Consider the following 22,340-nt stretch of genomic DNA (forward strand, 5'->3'; position numbering starts at 1 on the left):
CAAGGCCAGCCCCGGCACCAAAGTCTGAGAGATTTTTTTTTTTATCTCCAATTAACCACCAGAAAATGGGAAGTGGCACTGTGGCTCAAGAGGGTAGGGTGGTAGCCTTGAGCTGAAGAGCTCAAGGACAGTGACCAGGACCAGAGTTCAAGTCCCATCACCTAAGCCCCCCCCAAAAAAGTAGGTAAAATTAATTATATCTTATTTGTGTCAATCTATGAACAGATGTTGTAATCTTACATAAATATGTCATCCATGTAGAATTTTACATCTTTTTTCTCCTATGACGTGTTTAAAATCTGTGGTACTGGAGAGCACAGATTTTTTTTTTTAACACAAAAGAACACAAAATGTGGTGGTAAGAAAATTGGTGTGATCCTGGGAGATACAATGGATCATTCATTCATTCATTCATTCGTTCAACAGTCTGGCTTCTACCTGCATATCTTCCCAGGTTCTCTGCAGGAGGCCCCTGGATTTTGGGTTTCCCATCTTACTTTGGTCCCAGCCATAGCCTCACCCTCCTCTCCATCCTTGGTGAACTGAGTCCTACTTGCCCTATCTAAGTACAGCCCTATGCTAAGGGGTACAAAAGATGAACCATGGGTCCCTTTCCCAGCAGTTGTGCCCAGCAGGGGGTCCAACTCTGGGCAGGGCAGGGAAGAAGAGGGACTGAGACAAAGCACCCCTGGATTTCTGTCCTTGGGGGATTTGGGATCATCTCCCCATCTCTAGTTCCACGCTTACGGACGAGGCGGCAGACCTCAGGCAGTGGCAGGCCCTGACAGGAGTGGAGGAAGGCAGGACAAGTCCTCACCTCACAAGCTTCCCTTTCACAGAGAGTGGATTTGCTTGGTGCTCATGAGATTTCACACAAGTCTGGATAAGGCGCTCCTTACCACCCTGCCTTCTTTCCCAGCTAGGAACCCTGAAAGGTGGAGCCGATATCAGGGGAGTCACTCATATAAAATAGGACACGCAGAGCCCAGACCCGCCTTCTCCTCAGCCTCCAGTAGCTGTAGGTGACCCAGTGAGACTCTTGGTCTCCACACGGGATCCTAGCCACCTGACACTGGTGACGGGGGCTTCATCGGGCAGTCTAGGCCCAGCGCAGGGAAGCCGGTGTCATGGCCATCCAATTCCTGAAGGAAAGGAAGATTCCCTGATGTGGCGAACTCAGGAAGGGGAACACAACTCTCAGGCCTCCTGGCAGCTACAGTCCCCTCTCTGGTCCCCACGTCATACCTGGCATGCTTGCTGAGTGACTGGCTGCTGTGGTAAATCTACTAAGGCAACAGTGACACCCGTTGGGGCCAGGTTTCTCCCACCTCCCCGGACTCCTCACCGTGGCCCAACTTTCCCAGGGGATGAGGTTTCTGTCATGAGCCATCGTGTCATCCTGAGTAGTCCCTGGGTGCACTTCCTCATCCAGAAGATGGGGGGGGGGAGCCCCTGCTTGTGGTCGGTGGTGAGGACTGATGGGGTCATGGATGTGAACACTGACTCATCTGCAGAGTGCTCACTCCAGAGCTGATGGTGTCCTCTCCCTTTTACTGCTGCCCAAGGGGAACATGCTACCCATCCCCAGCTTACAGTAAAGGGGTACCATGGAACCTAGAGATCTCTTGGGGGCCACCTAGAGCTATTAAGGGCAGGGGACAAGGTTGCAGATTCTAGCGGGTGTGCTCTTTCCACTCCCAGTTCCACTTGAGTGGCTCCACTTTTATCTGCTCTGTGTAACAGGGTTTTCAAATGCCATTGTTTGGAAAGAAAATTTTCGTGATCCCCACCCCCAAAAAGATGGCAGTGACTTTTTTTCTGTTTTATGATTGGGAAATGGACCCTCATCACAGGAATGAGCCATGGAACCCGAACTGTGAGGCCCAGGAGCAGAGGCTGCTGCTCAGGTAGGGGCTCCAAGTCCCTCCCAGCCTCAGGCTCAGCTGCCAACATCTGGGTACAGGTAGTCCACTGGCATCCAGGGAGGCATCGCAGCCAGAGTTAGGGGGCTCTGTGAGATTGGGGTCCAGAGGTTAGGGGGCTCAATGAGATTGGGGTCCAGAGATTAGGGGGACTCAGTGAGATTGGGGTCCAGAGGTTAGGGGGTTCAGTGAGATTGGGGCCCAGAGATTAAGGGACTCAGTGAGACTGGGGTCCAGAGGTAGGGGGACTCAGTGAGATTGGGGCCCAGAGGTTAGGGGGACTCAGTGAGATTGGGTCCAGAGGTTAGGGGACTCAGTGAGATTGGGGTCCAGAGGTTAGGGGACTCAGTGAGATTGGGTCCAGAGGTTAGGGGACTCAGTGAGATTGGGGTCCAGAGGTTAGGGGGACTCAGTGAGATTGGGGTCCAGAGGTTAGGGGGACTCAGTGAGATTGGGGTCCAGAGGTTAGGGGACTCAGTGAGATTGGGGTCCAGAGGTTAGGGGGACTCAGTGAGATTGGGGTCCAGAGGTTAGGGGACTCAGTGAGATTGGGGTGGAGCTCAGTCAGGGAACGCACAGACCATGGAAGCAGATCCAGCCCAAACCCTAGGGGCCAGCAGAGTGTTCCTAAAGTGTGGGTACCCAGGGACCCCTTTAAGTTAAGAGGGGGTCACTGTGTACAAGGAAGGCAGGTCAGTCAAGACAAGTCTTTCCATGTACAACCCCTGGCACCAGGTGTTGGCAGAATGGACACACAGGTGGTCAGGACACAGCTCACAGTATTGGGAGGGTGCTGTAGCTTGGATTTTATAAACATTAACCACAAACTCACCAACATGTGCGTGTAAGATCTGCTCGGTCTACTGTACATACATTGTAGTTCAACAACTTAAAAAGATCCTCAGAGGGAATTAGACCCCCATCCCCCAAGCAGTTGGTGTGAGCTTCTACAGAGGCCTGAGAGGTGTGGCACCTGGTCTCCAGGGGAGCCCCACGACTGACAAGATGGGTATTCAGTCATAAGCCCAAACCAGACACACCTATCTGTGTGCTTGTATGCACATTTTTACCAGAATTCGCCCTCTGCTCAGGCCTTGCTCCAGTTAGAAAGGCCACACCAAGACCTGCGCCCTGACTCTGGCCTAACTCACTTTTGTCCCCAGCCACACCCTCGGGGAGGCCCATGAGGAGGGGTTTTCAGGCTGCAGAAGTCCACCAACTGACCATCTCTTCCACAGGGACAGGGTCCTATCCAACTGTCCCTTATGGGGAAATTGGTGGGGGGGGGCTAGCAATGAGCCGTTTGTAGAGAGGGGCTCTGGGGAGCACACAGGAGCTGCAGCTGCCCCAGATGTCAGGGTGTGAGCTGCCAGAGGCTTGGAGAGGCAGGCTGAGAGCCGTGTCTCATCGCTTGGGAAGCCGGGTGCAAGCGCGGACAGCTCCCCTGACGCAGGTGGGGTGTGTGTGTGTGTGTGTGTGTGTGTGTGTGTGTGTGTGTGCAGGGGGGGGAGGGGGAAGCAGTTGCTGCCAAGGGAAGCAGAGGCTCTTGCTTGCCCTCACTGGAGAGCCTGCCCAGGCCAGCAAAGGGGGAAGCCCCAGAGCATGTGCTTTCCCTGGCCCTGGGGGTCCTGGGATGCTTGTTTCTTTGTTATGTGGACACTGAGGTTTGGCCTCAGGGCCTCAGTGCTCTCCCTTCACTCCCCCACCCCCCAGCTAGTGTTCTAGTACTCGATCCATAGCTCCACTTTGGGCTTTTTAGTGGTTAATTGGAGGTAAGAGTTGCCCGGATTGGCTTCATACTATGAGATCCTCAGATCTCAGCCTCTTAAGTAGTTAGGATTACAGATGTGAGCCCCTGGCACTGGCTCCTGAGCTGTTGTCTTAGGAAAGTGACAGCACCTTCTAATGCCTTTCCCCATACTGGAGGGAGAAGGAGCCCATTGTTTACAACGCCTAGCAAATAGCCCAGCCGTCCTTCTCTGGCCTAGAACAGGTGTCAGCTCCTCTGCCTTGCTTCCCTGGGCCAAACCCACCCCCTGCCCTCCCTAACCTCTCACAACTGCTGCCAGGTGACAAGCAGGCCCTGACATCTGTCCCCTGCTGAGAGGTCTGTACCATAGGAGATTCATCTTAGCTCCTGGAGAGAGGCCAGCTCTGTGGACCCCCAGAGGGAATCATAGGGAAAGAACCAAAGGCCCTAGGGGGTGTCTCCAGTACCAGGGCCACTCAGGGAGCTGGGAGGTGGCCCTAGTGCTGCCAGGATGAATAAGGTGGAACAAACCCACAACGCCCAGGAAGGAGTCTACAAATGGGCAGCTCAGCGAAACAGGGGCTTTTCCTCTCTCTCAGAGTAAAGAATGACAGGACAAGGAAGTAGAGGAGGGCTTGCCGGGGCCGTCTTGTCAGGGGCCTTCTGAGAGTGTGCAGTGGCTTGCCACCCTTCTCTCGCAGCAGGCCTGACTCTGTCCCCATCCCTCTCTATATCTCAGCTGCTGCCCAGTGCTCCCAGTGCCCGGGAATGGGCTGGATCAGCCAAAGCTAGCATCAGAGATGGAATGGGACAGCAGAGATTAATAAGGGACACTCCGTACCAGCCTCAGGATCCAGAAGTCCAGTCATTGGAAGGCTCCTCAATTCGAACCCTAGGTGGGCCTCTGAGTTAAGACACTGATGAGGCATAATGAGCTACTGACATTGATGTTCTTAAGACATTATAACTGGAGAATCAGCCCCTGGCTGTCCCTGGGGATCGGAAGGGACGGGAGAAGGCAGAGGGCCAGGGGAGAGAGACCTCCACAAAGAGAAGATTAGTTCTACCGAGAGCTGTTGGGGGTGAGGCTTCAGGCTGCCAGGGATTGGCCTAACCAGAGGGGCCTGGGACTCTGTGGGGTCAGGAAAGGGGGGGATGGAGAAGACACCCTAAGCTGAGAGCCTGTAGCTCCATCCCAGTTGTTCCATGCACAGCACCTGCAGACAATGTGGAAACGTTCCTTCCCTCCTTCAGAGCCCCGCCTGCACCAGCCTGTGCCCAGCCCATGCCCCACATCTCGGGCACCTCACCCAGGACATGGTGTCCCGGGAGTGCGACAGAGTTGTCAGCAGTTAGGCCGCACCCCTGAGGTACCTCACCTCCCTCCTGGCCTGGCCTGCCAGCTCCCCAGCGGAGGCACGTGTGATGGAAGGAAAGGGCTCCATCTTCCAATGAGGATGTCTTGTGGAGGTTCCTGGCAGGGCCCAGGCCTGGCCTTGCTTACCTGTTTCCAGCCCTGTGCTGGTCTGTGCTACCCCTTGATGGGACACTCTGCAGTCCTGTGCAGAGCCCAGTCATCTGAGTGGAGGTCCTGATGGAGCCCCACTCTCACTGTGCCTTGGGTATCTCTCCTGGCCTTCCTGCCCCCTCCCCACCATGGCCCTCAGCGTTGGCCCAGCGAAGGAGAGAAGAGTGTCTGCTGTGTAGGCCTAGTCTCTGCTCTGCTCCTAAGTCCCCAGTGTCTATCAGGGCAGAGGAGGAAGTTTGGGGTCGATCCAGGATCTGGGGGGTGTGAGAGGGAGGCGGAGGGAGGTGCTGCAGAGGACAGAGGGAGGGCAGGAAGATGGAGCTGACATCAGGTTGGGTCCTACCTGGGCCCCCAGCCACTGGCTAGTGAACATGCCATCCATGACACCCAGGGCCCTGCCCATGGCCCTCCACCCTGAAGATCCTGTCAGTGCCACCAGACTCTGAACCCCAGCCTTCTGAGAATCCCAGGCTGAGGCAGGGAAGGGGCACCTGGGAGAGGGGAGATCCTCCCCTTCTCCTCAGGCCAGACACAGGGTTCCTGAGGACGGTGGGCAGTTCTCCCCAGGGAGACTGGCACCCATGGGGAGCACAGCCTGCGGGTGCCTAGGAGTTCCACGCCAGCTCCAGTGCTGCTGTCCATTCCTTCTCCACGGTATACACAGAGGGCCCATTAGCCTTGCTGCAAGACCTACAGTACCACCTGGTGGTGTGGGGGGGGATAGCAGGCAAGCAGACACCAAGGATTGAAGGAGGGGGGTGGTGGCGGCCCTACCTAGGGCCCACTGCCCTCTGTCACCCTCTCCTGAAGTCATTAGGGTTTCACATCGCTGCTTTCTTGCACCATCTGTAATCAACCTGCTCCAGCTACAGCTACAGGGTCAAAGCCACCCTGTGGAGAGCTGGCTACCCTGGCCCCCACCTGAGAGAGGAGAGACTTAGAAATAGCAGTGTGGGAGGGGAGATAAGGGGGCTGGGGGAATGGCTCGGGTTGTAGAGCACCAGCCGAAGAGTAAAAGTGTTAGACACGGAGTTCAAGACCTTGGATAACAACAATAACAACAACAACAACAAAAGTAAGAAAAGGAATTAGTAGTGTCACAAAATGGAAGTATGGCTCAAATGGTAGAGCATCAGCCTTGAGCAAAAGCCAAGTGAGAGTGTAAAGCCCTGAGTTCAAGCCCTAACACTAGCACATACACACAACACGAGAAAGGAAGAAAAGAAATGAGTGATATTGAATCCTCACAGCTTCTCTCTCTAGAGGAAGTAGTATTATTGGCTCCATTTTGCAGACTAGAAATGAGTTCATGGATGTGGAATAGCCTGCCCAACGCTATAGGATCAGTTGTTGATGGAACCACAATTAACCCAGGCACCCAGGAAGCCCAGGGGTCCTCCTAGAGGGAGAAACCCCAGGTCTGGCACTAGCTGAGGCGAGAAGAAAGAACAAGCTGGGCAGGCACTGCTAAGTGGCTTAGGAGCCCTGGGAAAGGCTCTGTCCCTTTCTGTGTCTTCTCCATCTCCTGAAGGAGCCAGACCAGGCCCTCTCCATGAGCACCCCAAGATCATGCTGTGGCCTTGGGAATCCTAGGGGTATGGGGCGCCCCCCTCCCCAGCAGGGCCCGGCCAACTGAAGCATTTTCTCTCAGTTTCCTCAGAGGAGGACTGAATGAGGCTCAGAAGTCCTGGGGAAGGAGTGGTTTAAAGTGAACCTGCAGACTGTAGATGAAGTTCTGGGGACACCCTTTTCTTGTCCCAACTCCTAAGGACAAGTCCCTTACTCTAATTCCCCTTCCAAAGAACTCTCATTTCCCAAGAACTTCTGGTCTCTTCCTGGTGACCAGAGAGAGCCTCTGTCCTCAGAGTGTGCTCAGGCTCCTTGGCCTGGGATCCAGAAGCGTCTCAGGCTGGCTTCTGTCCTGGGCCCAGCCCTAGGTCACCAGACATGGAACATAGGATTGCCATGGTTTGTCCGCTGGTAAAGGGAGCCCTCTGGACAGAAGGCACACTCGAATGGAAAGCACAGACTTCTCGCTCGGACCTGCAAATGTCCAAAGGGTACCTAAAAGCAGGAGTTTACGCTGTTTGGGGGAGGAAGATGGTGACTCCGGGAGTCTTGGCTGGGTGGAGGTAGGGCAGGCTAGAGTGGTATGGAGGTCAGGATTAGAAAGGCCTGTCCTGATCTAATGCTTTCCTGCTGCCATCGTCAACTACTTAATGATGTTCTTTTCTCCTTCTTTCCTTCCTTCCTTCCTGCTTTCCTGTCTGCCTCTTTCCTTCCTTTTGTGCTGGTACTTGGACTTGAAATCTGGGCCTCTTGTGGTTGCTTGGTATTTCAATCAAGATGGTGCTTTACCACTTGAATCACAGCTCTACTTCTGCACCTGTGATGGTTTATTGGAGATAAGAATCTCATGGATTTTTTTGCCGGGGCTGGTTTTCACTCTCCCGAATAGCTAGGATTACAGGCATTAGCCACTAGCTCCCAGGATCCCCATCCCACTGTAGCCTGGAGAGTCCTTTTAAGAAGTTCCCTATACAGGCCAAGGCATCAGCCTCTGCCTCTTATTTCAAAGAACGTCATCTTCTCCTAAGGCCCCAGTTGGTTTTTGTTTTGTTTTGTTGTTTTTGGTTGGTCATGGGACTTGAACTCTGGCCTGGGAATTGTTCCTGAGCTCTTCAGCTCAAGGCTACCACTCTACCCCTTGAGCCACAGCGCCACTTCCAGTTTTCTGGTGGTTAACTGGAGATAAGAGTCTCACAGACTTTAGTGTCTGGGTTGGCTTTGAACCATGACCTTCAGATCTCAGCCTCCTGAGTAGTTAGGATTACAGACGTGAGCCACCACTCCCAGCAAGGCCCCAGTTTTGACCAGTTGTGTAAACAAGTAGAGACTGCAGGAGAAATCCCAAGGAACATGGTGGAGACAGATGGACTCTACCTGTCTAGAAGGGCATCTGGTCTATCCTCCTGCCTCTGGTGACACTGGTGGTCTATTTGGGGTAGACAATCACATCTCCAGTTCAGAAAGCATCCATCAGCCACATATTCCCATTTCTCAGCTAGGTGCTTGTAGCATCCAAGCCCAGTTCTTCCTCGTTGTACCCTTCCTTTCCTGCACGCCATGAAGTCAGGTGCAAAGCGAGGCAAGGCAAGCGGAGGCCGGACTGTGTCCTCACTGGCCAGGTTACCTGCCAGTCCTGGGACATGACTGATACCCCAAGAGAGGGTAGGACTGGACTTCCACTGGTCTCCCTCCTCTGCTCCTGAAAACTCTAGAACATGTCCTAGAGCCTCCGAGCTCGAGGATGAAGAAGGCTGAGGGTGTAAAGTGGGTAGCTCGGGGGTCATACAGAGGTGGTCTTAGGAAATAGAGGTCTCCATTTCATCTGCAACATAGGGTAGAGGGCTATGGAGGTGACAAGACGCCCTGGAGAGGGCATCTGCCTATTCCGGATGTATCCAGGCCCCAGGGAGGGACAGGCCCAGGGCAGTCCTAGGCAGCCATCCCTGCCAGGTTCCGCCTGATCCATCTACCACAGGGAAGGGGGTGGAGCCACGGCTTCTGTAGGTCAGAGGCTTGTGGATGCACGCGCCACATAGGCATTCTAACTTTTCTTGGCTTTTCTCTCCTTGCACTCTGCTCTATAGACATGGCCTACAGAAACGTTCAACACTGACCCCAGGCTTCCCTTGAGCCATCCTCTCACCAGAAACCACCTTGTATAAAGCTTTGACTTTGGGATCTTTCCTCCAACATGGCAACCCTCCAATGAATCTGTAACAGTTTTTCTTCCTTAGTCTGATATTTTAATGAAGACGTTCAATGAACATTCCCTCCCCGCCCGCCTACTCCATGCCTTCCGTGCCCTACTCCTCACCCATGTCCTTTGATCACCCTTATTCTCCTTCTGTGGTCACAGTAGGCTCAGCTGTTCCCAGCCAGGGCCCCCCCTAGGAAAACCAGAGCTGGCTTCCATCGCCAGAGGTGGAGAAGATCCTTCCACAGGGCCCGGACATCCTGTTCAGTGACTCAGCCAAGAGCCAATTCTTTCTCTTCTGTGACCCTCCTGGCCATTCCTCCCCAGAAGCCCCCTTGCTCCTGAGGCTCTGGGCATGGCCTCCATCCTTCAGAACTGGCTCCCTAGACCAGGGTGGGAGTCCAAAGAAAGCTTCCGAGATCCACCGTCCATCCAATGGCCAGGCAGGGCCAACCCCAGTAAGGCAGGGCTAGGAGCTGGATTCTGCAAAACAGTATGTCTATGGTAAGGGAGTACTACATGGGGTTGCCAGTTCTAAAGCCATGGCAGCAGTGGGCAGCAGATAGACTCAAACATTCCTGAGCCATTGGGTAGTCTGTGAGCTCAGACAAAGTCCTTCCCTGACCTGTCAGGTAACCACACATCCTGCGGAGGCCTTTGAAGATGTCTTCCTACGTAGCCTAACCTAGACATCATAGGGGGATATCCTGATCCTGTGCTGAAGGGCACAGAGGTCAAATTTGAGAAACTAAAATTGTTTAGAGGGCTACTTCTTAATTCTTACTATTGAAAATGTAAGATGTTTTAAGTACTACCCGGGAGACATGTTTTCTTATTAACATATATCATTTGCCTTACTGAAAAGAGATGGCCAGTGAGATTTGGCCTCTGAAAAAAAGGTAACTAATGAGGGCCGGGCTTTGAAAGGAGGTGGCCAATGAGAATTGGCTTCTGAAAGGGGGTGACCAGTGAAAGTCAGCCTCTGGAAGAAGGTAATGAATGAAGACCAGCCTCTGAAAGGAAATGACCAATGGGAGCTGGCCTCTCAGGCACTCAGCATCACATCTAGATGTACATCTGGGTGTATTTACACCAGACACAGAGAGGGAGCCTGTCATCTCTCATCCCAAAGCATGTTCAAGGCCAGACTCGGACATTTAGTGGGAGGTATCCCTGTAATTCTAATGCAAATTCCGTGCTTTCCAAACTAGTAAATCAAAGCCCTGGGAGGGACCCTGGTGGCCAGGTTAAGTAACCGAGTTCACACAGAATTAGGGGGAGAATCTTGGTATCCCGGTCCCTAGTCCATTCACTCTCAAAAGGCTTCCTGAAAACAGGCAGGTGGCCCCTCCTCTGGCTCTCCTTCCCCATCCCCTGCCAGCATAGTCCATTATCAGGGCAGCCGTCAGTACCTGTGACAATGAGGGTGGCAGTGCTGACAGCCTGGCCCAAGGGATTCTCCGCCACGGCCTTGTACCTGCCGCTGTCCTCTGGAGAGACACTGGGGATGACAAGGGAACACACGCCCAGCATGTCCATACTGTAGAGTGCAGGGCTTCCTTCCAGGCTCTGGTCGTTCTTGAACCAGGTGACGTGAGGCCGGGGTGACCCCCTCACAGCACAGGTCATGCGGCACTCGCAGCCTGGGGGTAGCAGGTGGGGCCGCAGACCCACAAGGAACCTGGGCTTCTGGCTCAAGTCGGGGTCACGGTAGCGTGGAGCCTTCACTGTGAATCTGTCTGCGGTGAAAACCAGACGTAGAGGGGAGCATCAGAAAGTAAGGAAAGATCTAAAAAGTGCCAATAGGAAGCGTTATTCAGGCTGTTTGCCACAACTCTATTTCTGTTGTTTTTTTCTGGTTAGTTGGAGATAAGGGTCTTAAAGATTTTTCTGCCTGGGCTAGCTTCAAATCAAGATCCTCAGATTTCAGCTTCCTGAGTAGTAGTTAGGATTATGGGCATGAGCCCTGGGCACCAGACTTACCCTGGCACATTTCCATTCATTGTTTTACCCTTTTTTTCCTAAAATTCTATCTTTTGATGTCAAGCTAATATGTGTTTATTGTGGAGAAACACATAGAGAACACAAAAACCAGCCACAATCTTACCTAACTTTTTTTGCCAGTCATGGGGCTTGAACTCAGGGCCTGGGCACTATCCTTGGACTTTTCTCAAGACTAAAGCTCTACTCTTGAGCCACAGCACCACTTCCAGCTTTTTTCTGTGTATGTGGTGTCAAAGAATCGAACTTGGGTCTTCGTGCATGCTAGGCAAGCACTCTACCACTAGGCTAAATTCTGGGCCCTTGCTTAACATTTTGATATAGAGCTTTGCAGATATTTGATAGTTGATACAAATGAAATCACTCCAGCTAACTTTATAAACTGCTTTTTCCCGCCTAGAGATTTCTTTCATGGTTCACATCTTCTTGATTATAAAATATACTTTCAGAGAAACCTCTATTTACCTCATGCCCACCTCTGCTTCTGAGAATTCACTCAAAGGTGTTTCAGACACTCAGACACCCACAATTTGATTCATTCTCCCCACAGAGGCCAGGATGCAAAGGACATTACCAGTATAGGCGGGTAAAACAGCGTTGCCTCTGGCTGAGCCTGTGGGATGCTCACAGCTATCGCTGCCTTAGATCCACACCCCCCACCACCAGGGCTCACGGCTTCGGAGCAGAGCAGAACACAGCTGTGTTCTCCCTTCTGGAGAGCCGCTTACCTCGCTGCCGGGAGATGAACCAGGGCTGGCTGGTGTCTGAGGGTATGCTGGCCCCCAGGTCATTCTTGGCTATCACTCGGAAGTGGTACTCATGACCCGGAAGGACTCCCAGAAGGGTGAAGTGGTTGGTATGGACCCGGTCAGCCACTTCCCGCCAGGCGCCGTGGGTGGAAGAGCGCACCAGCACTGTATAGTGCAAGGGTGTGTCCCGGGCCTCGTCTGGAGAGGGCTCCCACTGCACTGTCACTGTCCCGGGCACATTCTCCTGCAGGCAGATGGGCCCAGGGGCCTGGGGACATGCTGAGAGAGAGAGCCACAAAATGGCTGCTGTGATGGTCCTCTACCTCCCCCCCCCCAGGTCTTCTGGGGGTCCTGAGGAAAGTAGCCTTGCCCAAAAGGTAAACAGAGGCAGAAGAAGCTCTGTCAAAGATCCACAGTTATCTGTAGATCATGGAAAGCCTCTCCCCGCCTCCGCACCCCCCTTTATGCTTTTGAAGACAAGGCCTCACTGTATAATCCAGGCTGGTCTAGACTTAGAGATCCTCCTGCCTTAGTCTCCCGTGTGCTGAGATTACTGCTGGGTGCTACAAGATTGGTTCCAAAAGAATACTTTCAAATACAGTTTTGTTTTTAGATAAAATGACCCAGAACATGGACAAAGGTAGAAGCACTCACAAAATCACTAAGTTTTTGGGTGCTCTAACCTTATTGGCAACAGAAAGTAGGCTCGGCAATCAGAATGGCATCTTTGTCGCACATTCTCTTTCTCTGCCATATTTCTTTTCTATTAAACATTCATCTTGGCTATGTTTGCCTCTTGCATGAATTCTCCTGCTGGCCACAAAGCCCAGGTTCAGTTTAGCTGTCCTTGATTTCTAGTAATAGATTTGATGCATTGGTTTGGAGGTTAGACATTAAGTATGTCTAAGTTATTGAAAGGTACAGTTGCAGACTCAGACCTGGTACAATGACCTGCGTGCAGGCCAGATGAAGCCTGCATGCCATGGTATGAACCTGGATCCATGCCCGCCTCACCTGCCACCCTGATGAGGAGGCTATAGGCAGCCTCCTTCCCCTGGAGACTCCGTAGCAGCACCGTGTAGTGGCCGCTGTCCGAGAGGCCGGCTGCAGGAATCAGAAGCTGAGTGAGGCCATCCTTGTTAGTGATCACACTTCTTCTGGGTAAAGGCAGGCCATCTTTCAGCCAGGTCACCTCTGGCATGGGGGAAGCCTGGAAAACAAGAAGGATAAGTTGAGGAAAAGAAGTTCTGTGGATGTAATGCCATTTAGGCTGGACCCAAGGGAGAAATGATGAGAAGAACATTCTAGAAGGGGAGCTCTCTGAGCAGAAACACAGATGTGCTTGCTGAGAAAGAGGCTGGTGGATATGTCAGATGTCGTATAGGTACAGATCTGGAAAGGGACACTAAGCAACTGTGTACTCCCCTCAATGACACATTCATAGGGACATCTGGATTTTATTTTGTGAGCACTGAGCTGCTGCTGTAAAGCATGGAGCAGGACCACACACGGGAGCTGCTGGGTAGGGTGTAAAGGGATCTGTAGGGAGGGAAACATTCCCCATCTTCATACCCAGGACTAGATAGGAAGTGGGAATCCCTGCAATAGACTGGGGAAGGGGAAGGATTTGGGTGGGCTGGCCTAGGACGGCGTGACTAAGATGGGTCAGTCGATCTGTTAGGTGACCACATGTCCTGCTCCATGAGGGACCCTCAATGCTGGACAATCTGGGGATATTCACAGTAATGTCCTCCATGGCAGTATTCAGAGGACTTAAAGAGTTAACTATACATGGAAAGCATGGGGGCTTGAGGTGTCGTAAACCTTCCACCACAATAAACAGCTCACTGTCATTATCATTGTCTGCCCATGGCCTAGGAACTAAGATCATGTGATGGAGAGTAAGACAGGTGTGAGCCTGAATCTGTTTCTGCCACTTTGGGCTTTCACCTATATAAAATAATAATAATAATAATGTATATTGTTAGCTTTCCACATGCTAGGCTTTTCTTTTTTCATATTTATGCTTTTAGTGAGGTAAAGCCTTAAATCCTCAGAACAGCATTTTGAGATAGGTTCCTATTATTATGCCCATTTGAGACATGAAGAAGTTGAAGCAACCAGAAGTTAAGGCATTGGTTCAGCTAGTGAACGATGACATCAGGATCTGAACCCAGGCAGTTTGTGCTTTTAACTGTCATGCTACTGTTATGCCCTGTATAGAGTCAGGTGGTATTACTGTTCACTGAAGATTAAGTTCAGGCTATGCACTTGCACAAAAAGATATTGTGAAGTAAAATAAAGAATTATCTACACTGAAGACTTCATGAATTCTCAGAGTAAGGAACGTAGATAGAAAAACTGTCCTAGTTTGAAAGTGCAGTACCAAAACCTACCACAAGAGGGATTTGTACACTGTACAGGTAGCAAAATGGATGGCCACTCAGGGGCCCTGGGCCTCACCATAGGCCTGATTTCCAACACAAAGAGCAAGGAAGAAGAGGGAACCCCAGGGCTGTCTAGCTCCTTTGTCTGCTCTTGGCTCCCCTCCCCACTCCCATCATGGTATACTCACTTCAAAAGATACAGGAACTCGAATGGTGTCCCCAGCTCTGACTGTCAGTGAGTCCTTTGAGCTAGCATCCATGAGGAACCTGGGACAGACTGGAACACACAAGATGGCTTGCCACCTTCCTTCATAGTTGAGCACAAGCCCTGAAACACCCAAGCTGAGGAAGCTGAGGAAAGGCTGGGTGGGTGGAATTGCCACTCTAGGGAAGACCCAAGCTGGTAGGGACAGAAGATCAGAAGGCCAGGAGAGGAGACAAAGACACTGCAGGAAGTTAGGTGACAGTTCGGCTCTTTTACTCCTTTGCAGATAAGTTGGACAGCAGTCTGAGACGGGAAGTAACTTGCCTGGGGACACACCAAATTATAGACAGAGCCAGGACAAGATTCTAAGATTCTGGATTTGTGTTTTACACTGTACTTATCTCATATTTTCACCATGACAACCATCAGCTGGGTTGACATAGGCAGCTTAGGTCAAAGATAGATTAGCTGTGTTAGTGACCAAGGATCAAAAATCAGTAAAAACTATCTTTTGATAATAAGGCACCCTGAACAAGAACCACTGAATAAATCAACACATAGGCCTGCTTTATCCTGGCTCTGCCTCATGTCAGTGGTAAAGTATCTTTGGGCTTCAGTTTTCCTTCTATGTAAATTGGGGATCAACATTTTAACCTTGTAGGATTGGTATAAGCCTTTGTGAGGAAAACATGGTTAAAAAGGGGTCTCCTAGCCCAATCTCTAGCACACAGGAGATACTCTGTTAAACTGGAGAAAGGGATCCTGACTAGAGATGGTGGCTCAGAGACCCCGATCAGGAAGGGCCTGGGAACGAGGTAGTATTCACTTAACAGTAACAGGCATGGCATGCACTAACATGTCCAGGGCAGTGGGCTGGCTGCAGCCCCCATCATTAACTGCTGTCACACGCATGAAGTAGCTCTCTTGGGGCTGGAGTCCCTTGGCTGTGAAGGTGGTGCTTGGCACAGTGCCCATGTGGCATGGGTGCCACTGGAGACTGTCAGAGACACACCGCTCCACCACGTATCCCTGAGCTTTGTCACCATCTGCAGTGTCTGGCCTCACCCAGCTGAGGGTGATACTGGAGTTCGATGTGTCTGTGACCTGGAGATCCCGTACAGGCCCTGGTGGTCCTGGCCAAGCACGAGGAGAACGTCAGAAATGGCAGCTGCCTCTCCAGAGGCAGCCTCTCAGTGGACAGTCCTCGGCCTTCCCAGTGGGGGACGACTGAGGGAGATTCCTACTTAGAACCCTCTCTTCCTCTCTCCAGCACTTTCCTCGCTATGCTCACAGACCTCAGGCTGCCCCCACCCGGAAGCCGCCCCCACCCGGAAGCCACCCCCAGTTCATCTACTCACTCACCAGAAGCCACTGGGTAGGAAATGGAAGCTGAGCTTTTTCTGTTACTCTGCTCCCCAAGGACTGACAGCCTCTTACCAGGGAGAGTGGATGGATAGAAGACTGCACTAATGGGCCAGCTTGGGGACTGAGTGCCTAGAGACCAACATAAGTGGCTAGTGCCTGCCACCTGACCACTGGGCCTTTTCCTGTCAATTTAGGACCCTTAAGCGAGGCCCCATCCTAATGACCCCCCAACCCTTTCTTGTCTCCAGTCTTCTGATCCTAACCTGCAGGCCACTACCCACCCCACCCGCACCCCACCCTAGGTGGGGGCCTGACTCACTCATGGGGTCCCGAGCAAAGACAGCATCCGATGGGGGCCCGGGCTCTCCGGGGCCTGAGGGAGCCACGGCTGCGACCCGGAATTCATACTGGCAGCCCTGCCGCAGGTCTGTCACTGTGCACTTCCTTTCTGGAAAGGGGATATCCCATATTAGGGACCAGGGATGACGGGGAGCTCAGAGCCTCTGAGGTCAGGAACAGACCAAGCCTGGGGTACTAGGACATGCCTCCTGCATCCAACCAGCCAGGTGACGGATTCTCTCCAGGGCAAGGAGAGCACTGCTTCCGGGGTTGGGGTCCCCAGCCCCTGTCTATCTGCCACCAAGGGGCTGGAGGATATCTTGGGTTATACATAGTGTGTCTTAATCTCTCTGGCTCACTTTGCCTTAGAGTTGCAATATTTAAATGAAGCAGACTCTGTAAATGCCAGTATTTGAAGGATGCCCTCAGCTCCTCTCCTCCTTTCCCATGTAAGGATAAAAGGCCCCAGGAGGTTCAGCTCCTATGCAGTACAGCCAAGGCCAGGAGCCGGGTCTCAGTCTGTTCCAATCTGTCCTCTGGCTCCTGTGGCTCACACAGCACAGAATGGAAAGGGTTACTCAGGGCTCCTCAGCAGTCACCCAGTCCTTTGGCTTTTCCAATTCTTTCTGCTTTAGAAAGCAGCTAGTTCTTAGGCAGCTACTTAAGGAGACCAGGGAATCTTCCTTCTACTTTATAGATAAGGAAACTGAGATGTAGAATAGAAGAAGTGCACTGTCCTAAGCCAAGGCCAGAAGTAGCGCTAATGGCCTCTACCCAGGGCCATGACTTCTAAACCAATATTCCTTAGCCTCTGCTCTATTGATAATTTTTCCAGATCCTTCTTTGCTGTTGTCATTGACCTCGGTGGGGTCTAGTATAGAGGAGGATGTTTAAGGGCCTTTCTGATCCCTTCCCACTACATTGCTACATTCCATTCACTTCTACCCCACCCAGTTGTGCTTAATTAAAAATGGCTCTGGCTGGGCACTGGTGACCCATATTTGCAATCCTAGCTATTCAGGAGGCTGAGATAGGAAGATTATGATTTGAAGCCATCCCAGGCACAACAGACTGTGAGATTCTTATCTCCAACCAACCACCAACAAGTCAGACGTAGAGGTATGGCTCAAGCGATAGAGCAGCAGGTGAAGCTAAAGAACAGTGTTGTGTCCCTGAGTTCAAGTTCAGAAGCAATATTTTTAAAAATGGCTAGGCATTTTTTTTTCCATGCAGAGGATCAGAGGCAGACAAAGCAGAAAAATCACCCTATGAAACCCACTGTATTAAACCAATCAGGATTGAAAATGCCCAAGGGTTTTAGAAGTGAGACAATGAGAAGCACCGGCTCAGGCCTGCTCACCAGACATGAGCTGGTCATTCACTGCTGTCCAGGTGCTGCTCCCCTTCTTGCGTTTCTCAACCAGATAGCCCAGGATGTGGGCACTACCAGGGCCCTGAGGAGCCACCCATGTAAGAGTGATGCACTGGCTGGAGGCCGACAGGATGGCCGGCGCGGAAGGAGGCCCCGGAAGAGCTGGGAGTAGAGAAGGGGCCAGTCAGCCGGAGGCTGAGGCATGAGGCTGAGTCATGGGGCGAGTGTGGGGCAGGAGACCCCCCCTCTGTGGCCACAGAGAGGCCTCTGTGGACAGGGCCACTCCCTGCCCTTTCCTCAAGTATCAGGACTGAGCTAGCCTGCTCTGGGCACCATTCTGGCTCTTTGGGTGGCAGGAACGAGGGACAGAGAAGCTAGTCCCTGAGGACCCTGAGCCTCCAGAGCAGTGACATGCAGTGGAGAGAGATGACTTCCAGCAAGGCCCTCAGGGAAGCCGCGGTGCGTGCTTGTTCCCTTGGTCTTGAAGGCCCTAGAAATCTCCCGTCTTGACCTGGATACTGGATTCCATATAAAGCTTAGGTAGAATCTCTGTTGGGCTCAAAAACGGCCTCAAGCCCCCTCCCCCCCAAGCAAAGCTGTTTTCCCTCAGGGCTAGTGGGGAGGCCACGAGCGACTTCTACCCTCAATCCTGCCCCGGCCATGTTGCTCACCATCTGGAGCCACCAGTACTTCCTTAGACTCCAGGGCCTCCCCAGGTCCCTCGGAGGTCACGGCCCGCACACGGAAAGTGTACTTCCTGCCCTGCTCCACGCTGGCGTCGGTGAAGGAGGTGCTGTCGGCGGGGAGCTCGCCCACCTTTAGCCAGGTTTTCCTCCCGGCCTGCCTCCTCTCCACCACGTAGTGATCCACAGCGCAGCCCCCGTCATCCCGGGGGGGCCGCCAGCACACTTGGACACCAGCGCCCTGGTAATGCTGCACCTGCAGGGGGCCCTGTGGGGGCTGGGGCTTGTCTGGGGCCCATTGAGAGGAGAGAAGGGTCAGAGAAGCTGGAGGGAATGAGTGGATAAGCTTGCAATGGGCTGGACTGCCAAAGAGCCTTGAGCATTACCAGGGGCACATACAGTTCCTGAAATAGCCAGGTGGCCCTCGCTTCCTCATCCCCAGCACCCATGTGCACACTCTATGCACACACACACATGCCTGCCTGCCAGGAGATGGCCTGGCCTGCACCTGGTCCCATCACTGGCACTGGAACATGTGCCTGCTTCGCCCTTCAGATGCAGACAGTCCTATCCTGCTTGGTCCCATTAAAAACTGGGTGCTTGCCACCCCCATAACCTCCCTAGGGCCCAGTGCTTTAGGGCTCACAGAACCACAACCAGGCCCTCCCCTGGCAAGAGCCAGGCTCAGACATTTGCCTAAATAGCCTCTTCCTCCATCATGTGAGGACTCAGCAGGGGTGGTTTGGAGCTTCAGTAGCCTGCATGCACATGAGGACCAGAGCCGGGCCATGCAGGCAGGGAGGACCCGCCTGGCACCCTGAAGCTCTGCAACCTCGGTTGGGGAGAAGGACTGGGGCTGGCACCTGTGACCTGCAGGATGAACTCAGTCTGCACAGAGCCACCTTCGCTCCTCAGTGTCACGCTGTACTGGCCACTGTCTGTCCTAGCCGAGCTGGGGAGGCATATCCGGGTGAAGCCATTCCCCAGAGCCACCTGGGCTCCTCTCCGGCTGGTGCCCACCACCTCAGCCCCATCCTTTCTCCAGGCAGCCTGAACAGGGAGGTGGCTTTGGAAGGGGATCTTGACAGTCACTGGCTTCCCAGCATTGACTACCAGTGGCTCCCTCAGCTTCTCCGTCACATCCAGAGCAATGGAGGGAGGACCTAGAAAAAAATCAAAAGTAGCCCAGGAAAGTGGAAACAGATGGAGCCCAGGGCTCCTGGGGAAATGGAGTCAGTCATCTGGTGCAGAGACTTTGGGACAGAGAAGGGCAGGGTTGGACCTCACCCTGGACTGTCAGGGTGGCCTCGCTCTGGTCATCACCGACTGCAAAGGTGTACTTCCCGGCTTGGGTCCCCTGCACGTGGGCAAGGAGGAGTCGGTGCACGAGCCCGTCTTGCTCGAAGATGACCCCATCCTGGGCAGTGAGCTGGGGACAAGGACCACAGAAGGAGCAATCAGTCCCACCCTTGCCCTGCTCCTGCTGGCCAGTGACCCTCAGCTCATGCGACAGCTGTCTCAACAGAATGCTCAAGTGCTGCATGTGTTCATTCTGTCTGGGCTCACCTCTCGGTCAGCTCTCGGCCAGGCCTTAGGCTCTGCCTCTGTCTTCCAACCCACAACCCACATGGGCTGGTAAGAGATGAGAGGGGCCAGTACCTTGACTCTGTCCTTAAACCAGGTGCCAGGTCCCAGGTCACGGGTGAGAGTACAGGAGAGCGTGGCAGTTTCCCCCTGCTGCACCTCTATGTCAGCCAGGCCCTGAGAGAAGGGGCTCATGGGGCCTGGAGAGACACAGAAGGAATCCCTAGGGCCCAGCCTTCCTTCCCTGAGCTGTAGTGCACCCTGGGAACTCACTATGGTCCTGCTACCTGGGCTCAGTCAGTGACAAGGACAGTCTTTCATTTGTTTCAGCAGCTCCTAGGCTATGCAGCGATCTGGAGTATAAAGTAGATAGAAATTGCCCAAGCCACACAGATCGGGGGGAGGGGGTCTGTGGGTCACCCACAGAGAGCTAAGCCAACACTATGTATGTTACTTGACCCTGGGGATTCAAGGCCAAGTACTGAGCAAATCTCTTAGCCTCATACGGCCTGAATCCCAACAGCACAAGGAGGAAGGGCTCTTCCTGCACTTGGGAGAGAGTCTGCCAGGACACTGGCAAGTGCAAAATTCTGGACTGGAAACAGAATTTAGAATTGACCCAGGAAGTACTGCCCCCTCCCTGACCCTGCCCTGGCCCTACCATTATAGAACCAGACCTGCTAGGAATACCTACCTCGGCCCTGCATGGAGGAACTGCCAGCGCTGGTCTTGTATCTGGATCTGGGGCTCTGGGTGGCATCTTTCCCCTTGCTGTAGACATCATATCTGTCCTCTTTGGCACCTTTCATGCTGTCAAGATGTCTGTAGGGTCCCTGGCTCCCATCTTCACTCCAAGTCTCCCTCAGGGGACCTTCCTTATTATCAGGTGAGCACCTCGCCCCAGGCTTAGCCCTGGACTGTGCCTGACCCCACCTGTTCCTGTAGGGCCCAGGCCTCCTGCCTGACCTGCTGGGCTCTTCCATTGCTGGCCCTCCATACTCCTCTAGGACCCTGGGACCTTTGCTGTTCTCAGGCTCCCAGGCACCCTGCTCTCTTAGGGGCTTCTGTGCACCTTCCCGACCTCTGTTCAGATGAGAGCAGGATCCTCTGCCTCCAGAGCCTTTTCTGCCAAATGGGCTGCCTAAGCCATTCCAGGATCCCTGTGGTCCTGGCTCCAGAGGTTCTGGGGTGAGGTCAGCCCCCCACTCAGTGGAATTCCCCTTGCCTAGGACACCGGGAGCCTCTGAGCCTCCAGACCTCCTTCTGCCAGGGCCTGGGCCTTGCCATCCACTAGCAGATCCATGACCTACATCTCCTTCACCCCCTGAGCCCCCTGGCCCCTGAATGGTTCCCCTGAAGGTGGCATCATTCTTCTGCAGAGAACTGGAAGCCTTGGAGCCCCAGAGCCGATTCTCAGTACCCGTGCTGCCTTGACAAAACCCCTGGTCTTCCCAGCCTGGAGCCCAAGCATGGTTTATCCCTTGTACCTCATCGGGGACTGACACTGACTTGCTGCTACCCCCAGGAATAGAGCTGCTATTTGCAATCTGACCTGCCCTTGATGCATTTCCAGAACTGGATTCTATCCTTCTGTCTCCCAGCAGCGAGTCCCCAGCCTCCTGGGGCACCACTCCCCCCTGAGTAGCAACCCTATCTCTGTATGGGCCTGAGCTTGCTTCCTTAAAGTTCCATTGATGTCCAGACTCTGAAGCAGCTACCCCTGCCCATGCCTTACCCTCTACTGCACCCCTACCTGCATCCAGAAGGCTGGATGACCCGAGATTTCCTGCCTGATCCACAGACCTTCCCTCTCCCCTGATCATCCTGCTATCTCTAGGAGCCCCTGGGATCCCAGAACCCATGGAACTCATATCCCCCAAAGCTACATGGGTCCCTGAGGTTCCACGACCCTCGTAACTACTCTTAGAGCCCCACCCTGGGCCCATCAGGCTGTCCCTGTATGCTGCACCATCTGCAGTGCCCAGCGCCCCAGCCACCCCATAGCCCACTCCAGCTCCACTCCCTTCTGCCAACCCCATTCCTCTGCTCTTCTCTGGACCACCTTGGGAGCCTGTGGTACCCACTGATGCTGTCCAGCATCCAGACTCAGCTTCCATCAGCTTGGGGTCTCCAGGTTCAGCCTCATGCTTCATTCTGGCCAGTGAGCCAGGCCCTCCAATCTCCCCTGAGCCGTCCCCATAGTGTATCTCACCTTCTGTTTCTCCAAGTCGTCCTGAACCTCCTTTATGACCAGATTTACTCTCTGACCCTATTCCCCCAGCTTCCCCAATGCCATCCTCAACACCTACCTCATTCCATGATAAAATGTTCCCAGAACGCTCCAAGCCATCCCTGTAGCCTGCCTCACTCCCTGCTGGAATTGTCCCAGAACCCCCAATACTGCTCCTATGACCTGCCTTACCTGCCAATCCCATTCCTCCCAGGCCTTCTGGGCCATAGCTAATGCCTGTCTCACCACTTGGCCCTGTTCTCCCAGGTTCCAGATTCTTCAGGCCTCCTTCATAAAGTCTTCTGTCCCCAGGTCTCTGGGGTTCTGGGACTTCAGATCCATCCCTGTAACGTATCCCCTCACCAGAGCTATGAACCCACTTGCTTTCAGAACCAGCCCCAGAGTGAGGTGCTGGCATTCCAGGCAGTCTAGAATTGTCCCAATACACAGCTTCAGCCCCAG

The 22,340-nt window shown here is 53.3% G+C and overlaps 1 protein-coding gene across 1 annotated transcript; it reads right to left on the minus strand.

Annotated features, from left to right (window-relative positions):
• Positions 1-7,133: 7,133 nt before the first annotated feature.
• On the minus strand, positions 7,134-20,457 carry Igfn1 (immunoglobulin like and fibronectin type III domain containing 1). Its single transcript, XM_090341641.1, has 12 exons — positions 20,343-20,457; positions 19,631-19,848; positions 19,352-19,493; positions 18,928-19,227; positions 18,053-18,352; positions 17,370-17,543; positions 15,990-16,118; positions 15,371-15,438; positions 12,728-12,923; positions 11,693-11,992; positions 10,376-10,702; positions 7,134-7,243 (listed from the first exon to the last, which is right to left on the minus strand). Exons 1-12 carry the CDS (start codon positions 20,455-20,457, stop codon positions 7,134-7,136), a joined length of 2,379 nt encoding a protein of 792 aa, XP_090197767.1.
• Positions 20,458-22,340: the final 1,883 nt, after the last annotated feature.

The sequence above is a fragment of the Megascapheus bottae genome, chromosome 10, assembly GCF_031878675.1.
Source record: "Megascapheus bottae isolate mThoBot1 chromosome 10, mThoBot2.hap1, whole genome shotgun sequence".
NCBI lineage: Eukaryota > Metazoa > Chordata > Mammalia > Rodentia > Geomyidae > Megascapheus > Megascapheus bottae.